Source organism: Scyliorhinus torazame, chromosome 30 (assembly GCF_047496885.1).
Source record: "Scyliorhinus torazame isolate Kashiwa2021f chromosome 30, sScyTor2.1, whole genome shotgun sequence".
NCBI lineage: Eukaryota > Metazoa > Chordata > Chondrichthyes > Carcharhiniformes > Scyliorhinidae > Scyliorhinus > Scyliorhinus torazame.
This window is the reverse complement of record NC_092736.1, coordinates 834,283-848,267: the sequence shown is the minus strand read 5'-3', so window position 1 is coordinate 848,267 and position 13,985 is coordinate 834,283. Positions and strand designations below refer to the sequence as shown.

Here is a 13,985-nt window from a genome sequence, read left to right as displayed (position 1 = left end):
CTCTTCCTGCTCCCTATTCGAGTTGGATATTGTTCCGAGTTTATTTGATCCTGTGCGACACATTTTTAAAGGGCAAATTTGGGGCAAGCAATCTCCTGTGTAGAGCGGACAGTGTAGAGGGAGCTTTACTCTGTATCTAACCCCGTGCTGTACCTGTCCTGGGAGTGTTTGATGAGGACAGTGTAGAGGGAGATTTACTCTGTATCTAACCCTGTGCTGTACCTGTCCTGGGAGTGTTTGATGGGGACAGTGTAGAAGGAGATTTACTCTGTATCTAACCCCGTGCTGTATCTGTCCTGGGGGGGTGTTTGATGGGGACAGTGTAGAGGCAGCTTTACTCTGTATCTAACCCCGTGCTGTACCTGTCCTGGGAGTGTTTGATGGGGACAGTGTAGAGGGAGCTTTACTCTGTATCTAACCCCGTGCTGTACCTGTCCTGGGAGTACAACAAACAAAGAACAAAGAAATGTACAGCACAGGAACAGGCCCTTCGGCCCTCCAAGCCCGTGCTGACCATGCTGCCCGACTAAACTACAATCTTCTGCACTTCCTGGGTCCGTATCCCTCTATTCCCATCCTATTCATGTATTTGTCAAGATGCCCTTAAATGTCACTATCGTCCCTGCTTCCACCACCTCCTCCGGTAGCGGGTTCCAGGCACCCACTACCCTCTGCGAAAAAAATTGCCTCGTACATCTACTCTAAACCTTGCCCCTCTCACCTTAAACCTATGCCCCTAGTAATTGACCCCTCTACCCCGGGGAAAAGCCTCTGACTATCCACTCTGTCTATGCCCCCCATAATTTTGTAGACCTCTATCAGGTCGCCCCTCAACCTCCTTCGTTCCAGTGAGAACAAACCGAGTTTATTCAACCGCTCCTCATAGCTAATGCCCTCCATACCAGGCAACATTCTGGTAAATCTCTTCTGCACCCTCTCTAAAGCCTCCACATCCTTCTGGCAGTGTGGCGACCAGAATTGAACACTATACTCCAAGTGTGGCCTAACTAAGGTTCTATACAGCTGCAACATGACTTGCCAATTCTTATACTCAATGCCCCGGCCAATGAAGGCAAGCATGCCGTATGCCTTGACTACCTTCTCCACCTGTGTTGCCCCTTTCAGTGACCTGTGGACCTGTACTCCTAGATCTCTTTGACTTTCAATACTCTTGAGGGTTCTACCATTCACTGTATATTCCCTACCTGCATTAGACCTTCCAAAATGCATTACCTCACATTTGTCCGGATTAAACTCCATCTGCCATCTCTCCGCCCAAGTCTCCAAACAATCTAAATCCTGCTGTATCCTCTGACAGTCCTCATCGCTATCCGCAATTCCACCAACCTTTGTGTTGTCTGCAAACTTACTAATCAGACCAGTTACATTTTCCTCCAAATCATTTATATATACTACAAAGAGCAAAGGACCCAGCACTGATCCCTGTGGAACACCACTGGTCACAACCCTCCAATTAGAAAAGCATCCTTCCATTGCTACTCTCTGCCTTGTTTGATGGAGACAGTGTAGAGGCAGCTTTACTCTGTATCTAGCCCCGTGCTGTACCTGTCCTGGGAGTGTTTGATGGGGACAGTGTAGAAGGAGCTTTACTCTGTATCTCACCCCGTGCTGTACCTGTCCTGGGAGTGTTTGATGGGGACAGTGTAGAAGGAGCTTTACTCTGTATCTAACCACTGATGCACAGTGGCAGCCGTGTATACCATCTACAAGATGCACTGCAATAATTCACAACGGCTCCTTTGACAGCACCTTACAAACATGCAGCTTGTACCATTGATAAGGACAGGGGCAGCTGATACCTGGGAACACCACCACCTGGAGGTTCCCCTCCAAACCACTCACCATCTTGATTTGGAAATATATCACCGTTCCTTCACTGTCACGAGGGCAAAATCCTTGAAGTCATAGATGTTTACAGAATAGAAACAGGCCCTTCGGCCCAGCTTGTCCATGCCGCCCAGTTTCTATCACTAAGCTGGTCCCACTTGCCCGCATTTGGCCCATATCCCTCTACACCCACCCTACCATCACTGTTGGGTGTATCTACACCACATGCACTACAGCAGTTCAAGAAAACGCCACCATCTTCCTAAGGGCAACTAGGGATGGGCATTAAATTCTGATGTTATGGACAGGAGAGAATAGCAAAACTGAACTCCTTTATTCTCATTGGAGCGTCTATTGAAGAGAATTCCAAAGTTAGATCTTCAAAGGTGAAGACTGGAATTGCTCCTGAGAGAAACAGAGTTTCAGGGAGGTTGGTTGTTTGGGTGGTACTGATGTCTAAGTGGGTTGTTAAGAAATCCATGGTCTCTACTTTGGTTGCATTTGGAATTTGTTGTGCAGAGTGCTGCGTCTGACCACAGTTTGCCTGTTAATTCACAAATATCACAAACTTTAAAAAAAAAAATTTACAGTACCCATTATTATTTTTTCCAATTAAGGGCCGATTTAGCGTGACCAATCCACCTACCCTGCACATCTTTGGGTTGTGGGGGCAAAACCCACGCAGACACGGGGAGAATGTGCAAACTCCACACGGACAGTGACCCAGGGCTGGGATTCGAACCTGGGACCTCGGCGCCGTAAGGCAGCAGTGCTAACCACTGTGCCACAGTGTCACCTTCACTTGTACCTCATACCTAACCCTGTCACCCATGGGCAGGAAGTCACAACCGCCTGGGTTTGAACCGGTCTGCGATGTGCGGGCTGCCAAGACCCGTGTGTGTCGGTCCACGCGTGAGGAGTTCACTGCTACATCTTAAAGGGGGCCTCGGCTGCCAAAATTAAATCGAGAATGACCTCTTTTTTTTTTTTTTTAAAGCAATATCCTTTTCACTTTCCGACTTAAGTATTTAAATTATTGAACTGTCTCTCGTATCTGACACCCAAGAGCAATTGCTTGGCTGTTTGCAAAACTTATCGTTCGTAAGATAGAATTATAAGATAGAGAGCAGAATTAGGCCATTCAGCCCATTGGGTCTGCTCTGCCATTCTATCATGGCTGATATGTTCCTCATCTGCTACCAAATGTAACATTGTTATAGACCAAGAGGTGGATTGCGAAGTCAGCCAGAGCATCTCCTCCCTAGAACCCATGTCTAGGAGCGGGAGTCTGCAATTTAGCCTCCGGAGCCTAAACACCCTCAATGGGATCATGGCTGATCCCATCCTGGCTTCAACTCCACCGTCCTGCCCGTCCTCCGTAACCCTTCAACCCATTACCAATTAAAAATCTGTCTAACTCCTCTTTAAATTTACTCACTGTCCCAGCATCCACCTCTCTCTGGGTAGCGAATTCCACAGATTCACAACCCTTTGGGGGAGTTTTTTCTCAAATCTGTTTTAAATTTACTACTTTGTGTTCTAAGATTATGACCTCTTGTGTTCGTATACCTTGCTCATTGGTGCTCAGAAGGCCAGGGAGCTGATGGTAATTCATCAGCACTGCTCTATCCTCGCTAAGAAGCTGCTTAGATTTGTTTGTATTTCCCGCCTCCTTCCAGATCCTTTTGGTGAATTTACTCCGGCCCCCACCTGACAATCGCATCCCTTTCGAAACACGGATAGACGCAGAGATGATGTTTCCACTTGTTGGGGAGTCCAAAACTGGGAGCCATAGGTCATCGCTCAGGAGCCAGGAGAAAAACCTTTAACCAGAGTGGGCGGCACTGTAGCACAGTGGTTAGCACTTTAACTTCACATCGCCAGGGTCCCAGGTTCGATTCCCGGCTTGGGTCACTGTCTGTGCGGAGTCTGCATGTTCGCCCCGTGTCTGCGTGGGTTTCCTCCGGGGGCTCCGGTTTCCTCCCACAGTCCCGAAAGACGTGCTGTTAGGTGAACCTGAATTCTCCCTCTGTGTACCTGAACAGGTGCCGGAATGTGGCAACTAGGGGCTTTTCACAGTATCTTCATTGCAGTGTTAATAAGACAATAATAAAGATTATTATAAAATGTCAGAGTATATGATAAAAATTGGAAATTGTTTTATCTTCCTGATCTTGTATAGTATTGGAAAGTTTAGATTTGTTTGTTCAAAACAAGCGGAAGATTGTGATATTATTCACTGAGCAAGTGTCTTAAATGTCCACTGTTGTCTATTTTAAAGAAAACAGTATTGGCCCCTAACCGAATCTTACTAATGACTCGGGAATCTGGCCAAGGATGATTAACAGCAGTGACAGTTGTTTGCTTTCACAGATCTGCAGCCTGATGCGAGGTGGAATAGCGGAACGCGGTGGAGTCCGAGTGGGCCACCGGATCATTGAGATCAATGGACAAAGTGTGGTGGCGACTGCTCATGAAAAGATTGTTCAGGCTCTGTCTAACTCGGTGGGTGAGGTAAGGTCCCTTGATGCAAAGAACTTCTCGCCATAGAATCCCTACACTGCAGAAAGAGGCCATTCGGCCCATCAAATCCGCACTGACCCGCTGAAATTGCGCCCTGCCCTGCCCTATCCCCGTGACCCCACCTAACCTTTCGAAACTAAGGGGCAATTTATCATGGCCAATCCACCTAACCTGCACATCTTTGGACTGTGGGAGGAAATCGGAGCACCCGGAGAAAACCCACGCACACACGGGGAGAACATGCAGACGCCGCACAGATAGTGACCCAAGCCGGGAATCGAACCCGGGTCCCTGGCATTGTCAAGCAACAGTTCTAACCGATGTCACTACAAAAATCTCATGGGCAGAGACAAAAATAATCTAAATGGCGAATGGAATACTGGTATTTATATTGCGAGGACTAGAATATGTGGGGCTACATCTATACAAGGCCCTGGAGTACCGTGAGCAATTCTGGACACCACAGCGAAGGAAGGATAGATTCGTCTTATCATAGATTATCATAGAATTTACAGTGCAGGAAGAGGCCATTCGGCCCATCGAGTCTGCACCGGCTCTTGGAAAGAGACCCTACCCAAGGTCAACACCTCCACCCTATCCCCATAACCCAGTAACCCCACCCAACACTAAGGGCAATTTATCATGGCCAATCCATCTAACCTGCACATCTTTGGACTGTGGGGGAGGAAACCGGAGCACCCGGAGGAAACCCTCGCAGACACGGGGAGGATGTGCAGACTTCGCACAGACAGTGACCCAAGCCGGAATCGAACCTGGGACCCTGGAGCTGGATTTACCAAAATGATATCTGGGCTTGAGGTTGAATTCCTTGAAGGGATTACTGTGTGCCCTGTGAGTATTTCAGGGTACAGCATAGCCCCCCCCCCCCCGAGTGCCCTGTGAGTATTTTAGGGTACAGCATAGCCCCCCCCCCCCCCCCCCCCCCCCCCCGAGTGCCCTGTGAGTATTTTGGGGTACAGCATAGCCCCCCCTCCGAATGCCCTGTGAGTATTTCAGGTTACAGCATAGCACCCCCCCCCCAATGCCCTGTGAGTATTTTGGGATGCAGCATAGCCCCCCCCCCCCCCCCCCCCGAGTGCCCTGTGAGTACTTCGGGATACAGCATAGCCCCCCCCCCCCCCCCCCCCCCCCGAGTGCCCTGTGAGTATTTCGGGGTATAGCATAGACCCCCCCCCCCCCCCCCCCCCCCGCGTGCCCTGTGAGTATTTCAGGATACAGCATAGCCCCCCCCCCGAATGCCCTGTGAGTATTTCGGGGTATAGCTTGATCTCGGAGTGATCTGTATTTGACTTTAGATAAAACCGTGTCTCCCTAATACTATAATGTGCAGAGGATCCTGAATGAGGTGAGGGATTTATTTTCAGTTCCATCCCAACAGCAGATCACCATGGGTATTGTCACAGAGGATTCACTCAGGTTTAACCTACACATCATCAAGCTCACGCCCTCCCCCTGCTCTGATGTCACGCGACTAACAGGAATGCACGCTTTTGGGAAGTTGGAATTTTTAAATTGCTGAATTTTTAATGATCTTAGATCCACATGAAGACGATGCCAGCTGCCATGTTTAGACTTCTAACTGGACAAGAAACACCATTATACATCTGACTGTGGAGAAAGCGGTTTCATCTGCTCGATCGTCACAAGACTCTGGCAGATCATCTGAAGATTCAGTGCTGTGAAGTGGTGACTGGCGCAAAGACAGTGTCAGTGCCTCCATACTGTGTGTACATGTCTGTCGCGTGAGAGGAGTGTATGTGCGTTTCTTTCTCTATATGTTCCTGTGCGCACATCTCTGGGTGCATAATCTATGTGTTATTGTCTATGGGTGTATGTATGTGTTTGGGGGGGTGTGTATGCACGCACATTGGCGTGGCTCTGGGTGTGTCTTTCTGCTCTGTCACTTCACTGAATTCTGCCATTTCGATTGAGGAACATTTGCCCTATTGTGGGAAATAACAAAAATATTTTGCATTTTATAAAAGTTTGAACCAAGTTCTTTCAAAGGTTAGTGACAATGTCACTTCCACGTGATGTTGGTGTGCAATAAATACTTGAATGTCCAGTGCTGAATGTCAGGTAAAAATGACTATTGAGTCAGTGTTACCATTAGTAACAAGTATACAGGGAATACTCTGACAGCCCAGCCGGCAGTGAAACTCACTGCTTTGAACTTTCTTTCTCGTGTATCTTTGTTTTCTTTGTGGATTTAGCCCGATTGGAATGTAACGGATTAGTTCTGTTATCTGTGATGGACAATGGTTACTGGCCGAGCCTGTATTTGTGCAGCGCGTGTTATGTTGCTGGTGAGTGAGCTGTTAATATTAGACTCTTTGTATTTGTATCTGGAGATGCTGTTCCTATCGCTAGAGGCTAAATGTTAGTTTGTCATTTTCCCTTCACCTTACTCCAGTTGGTGTCGAGTCGGCGCAGCAGCAGATCCTGCGATTGTTGTCTTATTGGCTGTAGCATGAAACTGCAGCTAGAATACAGAATGTGAAATAAAAAGTTTGAACAGCTGTGGATCACTGGAGAAAACAGAAAAATCCAGACTTCTTTCCTTTTTATTTAAGAAAAAGTATGATAATTTATCCGGTGTTTGGGAGGAGCCCAGGTAGGGAGTGGCATTGGGTGTAATACAGACACAATGGGAAACGCACAGACATGAGACTAAAAATGTTAATGGCACCAAATTTATTTTTTGCAATATACAAAACATTCATCTTTAATCCACAGGATTCAAACCAATTTAAATCAAAAATACAGAAAAATAAATGTTAATTTAATATTTCAGTCAAACTCCGATACCCTCCCAGGATTCTGTACTTGGACATTGTAGTTTGGTTTTTAGTTCAGCATCAGCAATCTGGACTCCCTCACATCAGACTTTGTTTCTTGTTATTCACTGCGACTACCTGGGGGACAATTTATATATTTTATTTATTTTCTCCATAATGTTAAAATATATTAATATTTAACACATCTTGCAACTTAGTAGAATAGCAATATTACTCAGTTGTTCAGCGACGAGTCACAATCACTATGCTGGTGTTTTGTTCCACGCGTTGGCTGCCGCTTGTTACTCGGGTAGTTCCACAGCTCTGGGTTCACATATGAAAGGATGATGTAACAGAGTAAGTTTGGGCCAATAAGGCAGAAGATGAATTTAAATGTTATGGTCAACGCCCTGAATTCTCTGAACCACTGGCTTATTTTCCTTCTGGAGCTGATTAGTTAAACTCTCTCTGGGTTTGGCACACAAACAAAATCACAGGCACAAATGTTTAACATGCACTTTGAAGAGAGCTGAAGGGCTGCTGGTTACAGTTTAATAGCAGTTCTATTTCAGCCTGCCCTGCTCAATGTCTCTCGTGCTCTCACACACAATTCAATGGTCCTCAATTGAAGAACACACGGTAGGGTTGCTGGCAGATTCCACTATGGGGTTATTGTGTTACTCAGTAACACAGGCACAAACAGTAATTCATCTTCACCCACATACTTAACCCAGAACCAGTCAGCAGCAATAAATTATAAATACTTATATCAAAGGATTGCAAATGGTCCCACCGCATGGCAAGGATTCATCCAATGTTTAAAAACTTCAGTTTTCACAATTACAGATCATGTTGAAAGAACCAGGAGAATCTCCAGGTTTGATACGTCGAGAAGTTGATCTTCACTGTGTTCGAGCGCCAATCAATCTGTTCCTTCCATGTCCATGACGTGTTACCATTCCCGAGCACAATCCACAGCGATGTTCACAGAATGGTCTCTCTGCAGACACCAATCAAACTATGTGACCGCTCGTGTTCCAATCTGCGGCCCACTCGGACAGTCCGCACTGAGGCAGATGGGGAACTAAGATCACCGCAGCTCTGGAGGTGCAGGTCCTGTAACCGCAATCTCAACATGTTCATTGGATGTTGAGAACTTGTCATCACCTAGTGGGGATAAGGAAAAATGTCAAAGTGACTGGAACATCAATCGGGGTCCACAATTCCACCCAATCCTGTTCAATACGGCACCGAAACCAGGAGGAATGTCACCCCAAGGGGTTCCACTGTGAGCAGCAAATGTTTGCAAATCATTGGTGAGCAATAGTTTAAAATGATCCCAACAAAAAGTGATTCTGGCACTGGATATGGGAGTGGGGCCTACCTGATCAATGACGTTGGCACTGTAAATAGCTTCCTCCATGTGACGCTCATCTGATTTGATGACAGACCTGATGTTATTGACCACATGTTGCACCTCGGGAGCAAGGTTGCAATTTGAATGCTGCAAGAACTTAGCTACCAGTATTTTTGTGTCCTTATAGGTTTTCAGGTCAACAAGAGAGCGTGGTCGCTCCTTGGAGATTTCCCGCAGTGCTCGGTGCTTTAGCTGCCCATCCACTTTCCCTCTGTCACTCTGATGTTTGTTCGACTGGAAACGCTTGGCAAAATGGCTGGAAGCAACTGGATGCAGCTCAAGATAGGAAGCTGAGGAAGAGAGAAATGAGTTGATAAAACAGCCCAGAAGCATTTTGTCGTCAGTTCACCTACAAATATTAACCTTTACAGTGTGGACATAATCTGGAAAACGTGGACAGCAGAGGCAAGGATATACTAACTGTGGACAAGACACTAACTAGCCTGCATGGGGCGTGACCTTTTCCACCTAGACCCAGCAGTGTCCATACCCAGTTATTTGAGATTTGAAACAGAATTCAAGGGAGGGATATACGCTATAGACTTGCTAATAGAGTGGTTGACTCTGAACTGCCCCCCCCACTAAAGTGACCTCGCAAGCCACTCAGTTCCAGGGCAATTAGGGATGGGCAACACATGTTGGGTCATCCAGTGTCACCCATATCCCAAGAACAAATTTTAAAAAGCTCTGGGCATGACCCATGCAAAGAACAACCCGTTCAACACATTTCCAGTACAGAAGCGGCCATTGATGTTCACCATTCTAGCTGAGATGAGCTCTTCAAACCTTCTCTCCCAGGCTGACACCCCCAGCCCCACAGTCAAAAACAGATGAAAATTTTATTCTGGAGAGAGAGCTTACCACTTGTTTTAGACCAAGCATTATGTTGCAAATACAAATGTTCCAGGTACCACACTTTAGTAAAGCTATCTCAGAGAGAGGGCGAGGTTACAGATTTCTTGGAATAATACCAGGGTCGAAGGACTTCAGTTAAATGGAGAAACTGCGATAAGTTTCTTATTTACTCTTCAAAACAATGCATGAATTTGAACAGCTGTTAAACCCTTAATCTTCTCTGCTCTAGGGCGGTGCAGTGGTTAGCACTGCTGCCTCACATCGCCGAGGACCTGGGCAGCACGGTGGCACAGTGGCTAGCACTGCTGCCTCACAGCGCCGAGGACCTGGGCAGCACGGTGGCACAGTGGCTAGCACTGCTGCCTCACAGCGCCGAGGACCCGGGTTCGATCCCGGGTCTGGGTCACTGTCCGTGTGGAGTTTGCACATTCTCCCCGGGTCTGCGTGGGTTTCGCCCCCACAACCCAAAGATGTGCAGGGTACGTGGATCGGGCACGCTAAATTGCCCCTTAATTGGAAAAAAATGAATTGGGCACTCAAATTTATTTTAAAATGAATGAATAAAAACCTTCCATGTGCGAAGGAGAACAATCCCATCTCTGTCAAAGAGCCAACAGAATTATAAAGAGTGAATGACACCCTCTGTGCGGTTTCATTCTGTGCCTCTAAGGGTGTTCGGTAAAGCAGGGTGAAGATTATCTTCAGGCTGAGAATGTGGATGTGGAGCCTGTGAACCAGGGGTCCCTGATAGTGAAGCACACGGGGCTGTAACAAAGACATTTCTCACCTCGAACACAAAACAAAGTCAAACATTAATCTGCATATAATCCAATTTGGCTGCACCTGCGCTGGGAGTGTTGGATGGAAGAGTGTAAAGAGAACTTTACTCTGTATTGAACCCACATTGTATTTGCTCTGCAGTGTAATAGGAAGGATATTGGAGTGCCTGACATTGGCAGTAAGTGGTTCCCCAGCATGAAGCAGAAATATTTCAAGAAGACCGAGAGATGTTTGTTTTGGTTCCGGCTGGAGATGGGGGGGGGGGGATGTTATTGAAACATAGAAGATCCTAAGGGGATTTAATCAGGTGGATTCTGAAAGGAACTTGGGTGGGTCTGAAATTAGGGGGTAACAGTTTAAAAATTGGAGTCTTCCATTTCAGACTGAGGGGAATTTATTTTTCTCAGAGTTTTTCATGCCTGCTGCATCCTCTTCCCGTAGAGAGCAGTACAGCCCGCGCCACTGAATATAGTGAATGTGGAATTCAGGTGGCTTTTTGGTGACCAGGGGTGGGGTTGAGGCCATGATCAGAGCAGCCGGGATCTCATCGAAGGATGGAAAGGGCTCGAGGGGCCAAATGGCCTCCTGTCCTGATGCTGCATTCGACCAATGGGAGGAGGAAAGGGAGGATTTCAGTGTGTGGAGACAGCCAGGGTAGTTTTGATTTGTTTTCGTAACTCCAACACTCAGTGGGAATATAACTTGTTGATCCAGACCGATGGCTTTAATGGTGTGTTGGATTGTTCATTGATCTGCTTCCACCAGCTAGAAATGGGATTGGGATTAGATCACAAATCTCAGTCCCACAGTCACTGGATATTTACCTGTACAAGTGCAGGCAGCAGGATCACTGCTGGATCGGATTATTCTGTTCCCATTAGTTTTTCTTCGAGCTGGTGACCCGACTCTGTCAGACCTGGTGGTGGACAAGGTCTGCCTGAAAACTCCACAGCACATTTTAATTGGTTTGAGCGATGCAGTGTTTGCCTGGGCTGGTGCATGGGGCTTCTTCCTCACTGTGCTCAATCCTGCACACTCTGACAATCTGTGCTCAGAGCCCTGTGAGAGAGCTGGTGAACTGTTGCCCTCCTCATGGGAACTCTCTGAATAGGTCCTGTGTCTCCACCTGACATCAGTCTCCAAACTGGTGGGACCACGGTCCGTGGCAATAGCGGGTATCACACTGTTGGCAGCGTGCACAGATTCCTGAACTTCAGGTGAGCAGCAATCCCCGGGTAGGCCATTGCGTCCTGGGACATCAGCCGGTTCACACAACATCAGCGAGGCATTGTCCACAAACACTGAAAAAGGGAGAGCAGAATATTTAATCACTTGTGCCTGAAACTGCGCTGAGAAAGCTCCCTCCCTCACAATGTGTGGATCAGCACACACAACCCTCCAGCACCTCACACATGTGGCCGGCCACTCACCTGGCAGGAATCCCAGCAGCCAGGACCAGTAAACAATTCAACCATGGGAGGATTACAGCCACACCTGCGCCTGAGCTACACGAGCAGTAACCCCAGGACCAGGGACACTGGCTGATGGTCTGGAACACTGAAGCTAACCCAGGGAGAGGCCGAGACCAGTCCAGGACTGAGAGGTGGCACCTGCTCGCCTTGAAAGCAAGCCAATGAGTTCCGCCACCCACAAGTCACAGGACGAGGAGGAGACAGCAAGGATCAAAATGTAAAATAGCCGCTCGAGAAATTATGCTGACACCACACCAGTTGGTGTAAATATAATTTATGGCATGTGTTATATTTGCATCAGTCCCACTTCAAATCTTAGTTGCCCAATTTCTTCCAACTCCTTACACACCCCTCCATCCTGTCTACAATACAGTCTGGCCAATTCTGGTCAATCCTGCAGTCTGGTCAATTCTGGCCAATCTTGCGGCCTGGTCAATTCTGGCCAATCCTGCCGTCTGGTCAATTCTGGTCAATCCTGCAGTCTGGTCAATTCTGGCCAACCCTGCGGCCTGGTCAATTCTGGTCAACCCTGCGGCCTGGTCAATTCTGGCCAATCCTGCGGCCTGGTCAATTCTGGCCAATCCTGCGGCCTGGTCAATTCTGGTCAATCCTGTGGCCTGGTCAATCCTGCACTCTGGTCAATTCTGGCCAATCCTGCAGTCTGGTCAATTCTGGCCAATCCTGCAGTCTGGTCAATTCTGGCCAATAGTGCGGCCTGGTCAATTCTGGCCAATCCTGCGGCCTGTTCAATTCTGGCCAATCCTGCAGTCTGGTCAATTCTGGCCAATCCTGCAGTCTGGTCAATTCTGGCCAATCCTGCGGCCTGGTCAATTCTGGCCAATCCTGCGGCCTGGTCAATTCTGGCCAATTCTGCGGCCTGGTCAATTCTGGCCAATCCTGCAGTCTCGTCAATTCTGGCCAAGCATGCGGCCTGGTCAATTCTGGCCAATCCTGCGGCCTGGTCAATTCTGGCCAATCCTGCAGTCTGGTCAATTCTGGCCAATCCTGCGGCCTGGCCAATTCTGGTCAATCCTGCAGTCTGGGCAATTCTGGCCAATCCTGCGGCCTGGTCAACCCTGCGGCCTGGTCAATTCTGGCCAATCCTGCGGCCTGGTCAATTCTGGCCAATCCTGCGGCCTGGTCAATTCTGGCCAATACTGCGGCCTGGTCAATTCTGGCCAATCCTGCGGCCTGGTCAAATCTGGCCAATCCTGCGGCCTGGTCAATTCTGGCCAATCCTGCGGCCTGGTCAATCCTGCGGTCTGGTCAATTCTGGCCAATACTGCGGCCTGGTCAATTCTGGCCAATCCTGCGGCCTGGTCAATTCTGGCCAATCCTGCGGCCTGGTCAATTCTGGCCAATCCTGCGGCCTGGTCAATTCTGGCCAATCCTGCAGTCTGGTCAATTCTGGCCAATCCTGCGGCCTGGTCAATTCTGGTCAATCCTGCGGCCTGGTCAATCCTGCAGTCTGGTCAATTCTGGCCAATCCTGCATTCTGGTCAATCCTGCGGCCTGGTCAACTCTGGCCAATCCTGCGGCCTGGTCAATTCTGGCCAATCCTGCAGTCTGGTCAAGTCTGGCCAAACCTGCGGCCTGGTCAATTCTGGCCAATCCTGCGGCTTGGTCAATTCTGGCCAATCCTGCGGCCTGTTCAATTCTGGTCAATCCTGCGGCCTGGTCAATTCTGGTCAATCCTGCAGTCTGGTCAATTCTGGCCAATCCTGCAGTCTGGCCAATCCTGCGGCCTGGTCAATTCTGGTCAATCCTGCAGTCTGGTCAATTCTGGCCAATCCTGCAGTCTGGTCAATTCTGGCCAATCCTGCAGTCTGGTCAATCCTGCAGTCTGGCCAATTCTGGTCAATCCTGCAGTCTGGCCAATCCTGCAGTCTGGTCAATTCTGGCCAATCCTGCGGCCTGGTCAATTCTGGCCAATCCTGCAGTCTGGTCAATTCTGGCCAATCCTGCAGTCTGGTCAATTCTGGCCAATCCTGTGACCAGGTCAATTCTGGTCAATCCTGTGGCCTGGTCAATTCTGGCCAATCCTGCAGTCTGGTCAATTCTGGCCAATCCTGCGGCCTGGTCAATTCTGGCCAATCCTGCAGTCTGGCCAATCCTGCAGTCTGGTCAATTCTGGCCAATCCTGCAGTCTGGTCAATTCTGGCCAATCCTGTGGCCTGGTCAATTCTGGCCAATCCTGCGGCCTGGTCAATTCTGGTCCATCCTGCAGACTGGTCAATTCTGGCCAATCCTGCAGCCTGGTCAATTCTGGCCCATCGTGCAGTCTGGTCAATT

The 13,985-nt window shown here is 48.4% G+C and overlaps 2 protein-coding genes across 7 annotated transcripts in view; one reads left to right on the top strand and one right to left on the bottom strand.

The window, feature by feature from the left end:
• Nucleotides 1-6,938, top strand: part of apba2b (amyloid beta (A4) precursor protein-binding, family A, member 2b) — a 91,054-nt gene extending 84,116 nt beyond the window's left edge. For all 5 annotated transcript variants that reach the window (XM_072492631.1, XM_072492633.1, XM_072492632.1 and 2 more), the window contains 2 exons: nucleotides 4,222-4,362; nucleotides 5,929-6,938. In XM_072492631.1, coding sequence (XP_072348732.1) covers nucleotides 4,222-4,362; nucleotides 5,929-6,000 — 213 coding nt within the window. In that variant the 3' untranslated portion in view covers nucleotides 6,001-6,938. The remainder of the gene's footprint in view (nucleotides 1-4,221; nucleotides 4,363-5,928) is intronic.
• A 133-nt stretch (nucleotides 6,939-7,071) lies between these two features.
• fam189a1 (family with sequence similarity 189 member A1) overlaps nucleotides 7,072-13,985 on the bottom strand; it is a 78,110-nt gene continuing 71,196 nt past the window's right edge. Inside the window, exons 9-12 of one of the 2 annotated variants that reach the window (XR_011938492.1) lie at nucleotides 11,046-11,522; nucleotides 8,554-8,876; nucleotides 7,405-8,336; nucleotides 7,072-7,307 (exon numbers count right to left, since the gene is read on the bottom strand). Coding sequence is in view for 1 of the 2 variants with exons in the window: in XM_072492628.1 (XP_072348729.1) it covers nucleotides 8,154-8,336; nucleotides 8,554-8,876; nucleotides 11,046-11,522 (983 nt within the window). In the remaining variant the exon portion in view is untranslated. Of the gene's footprint in view, nucleotides 8,337-8,553; nucleotides 8,877-11,045; nucleotides 11,523-13,985 lie in introns of both variants that reach the window. The other variant, XM_072492628.1, reaches the window with a different exon arrangement.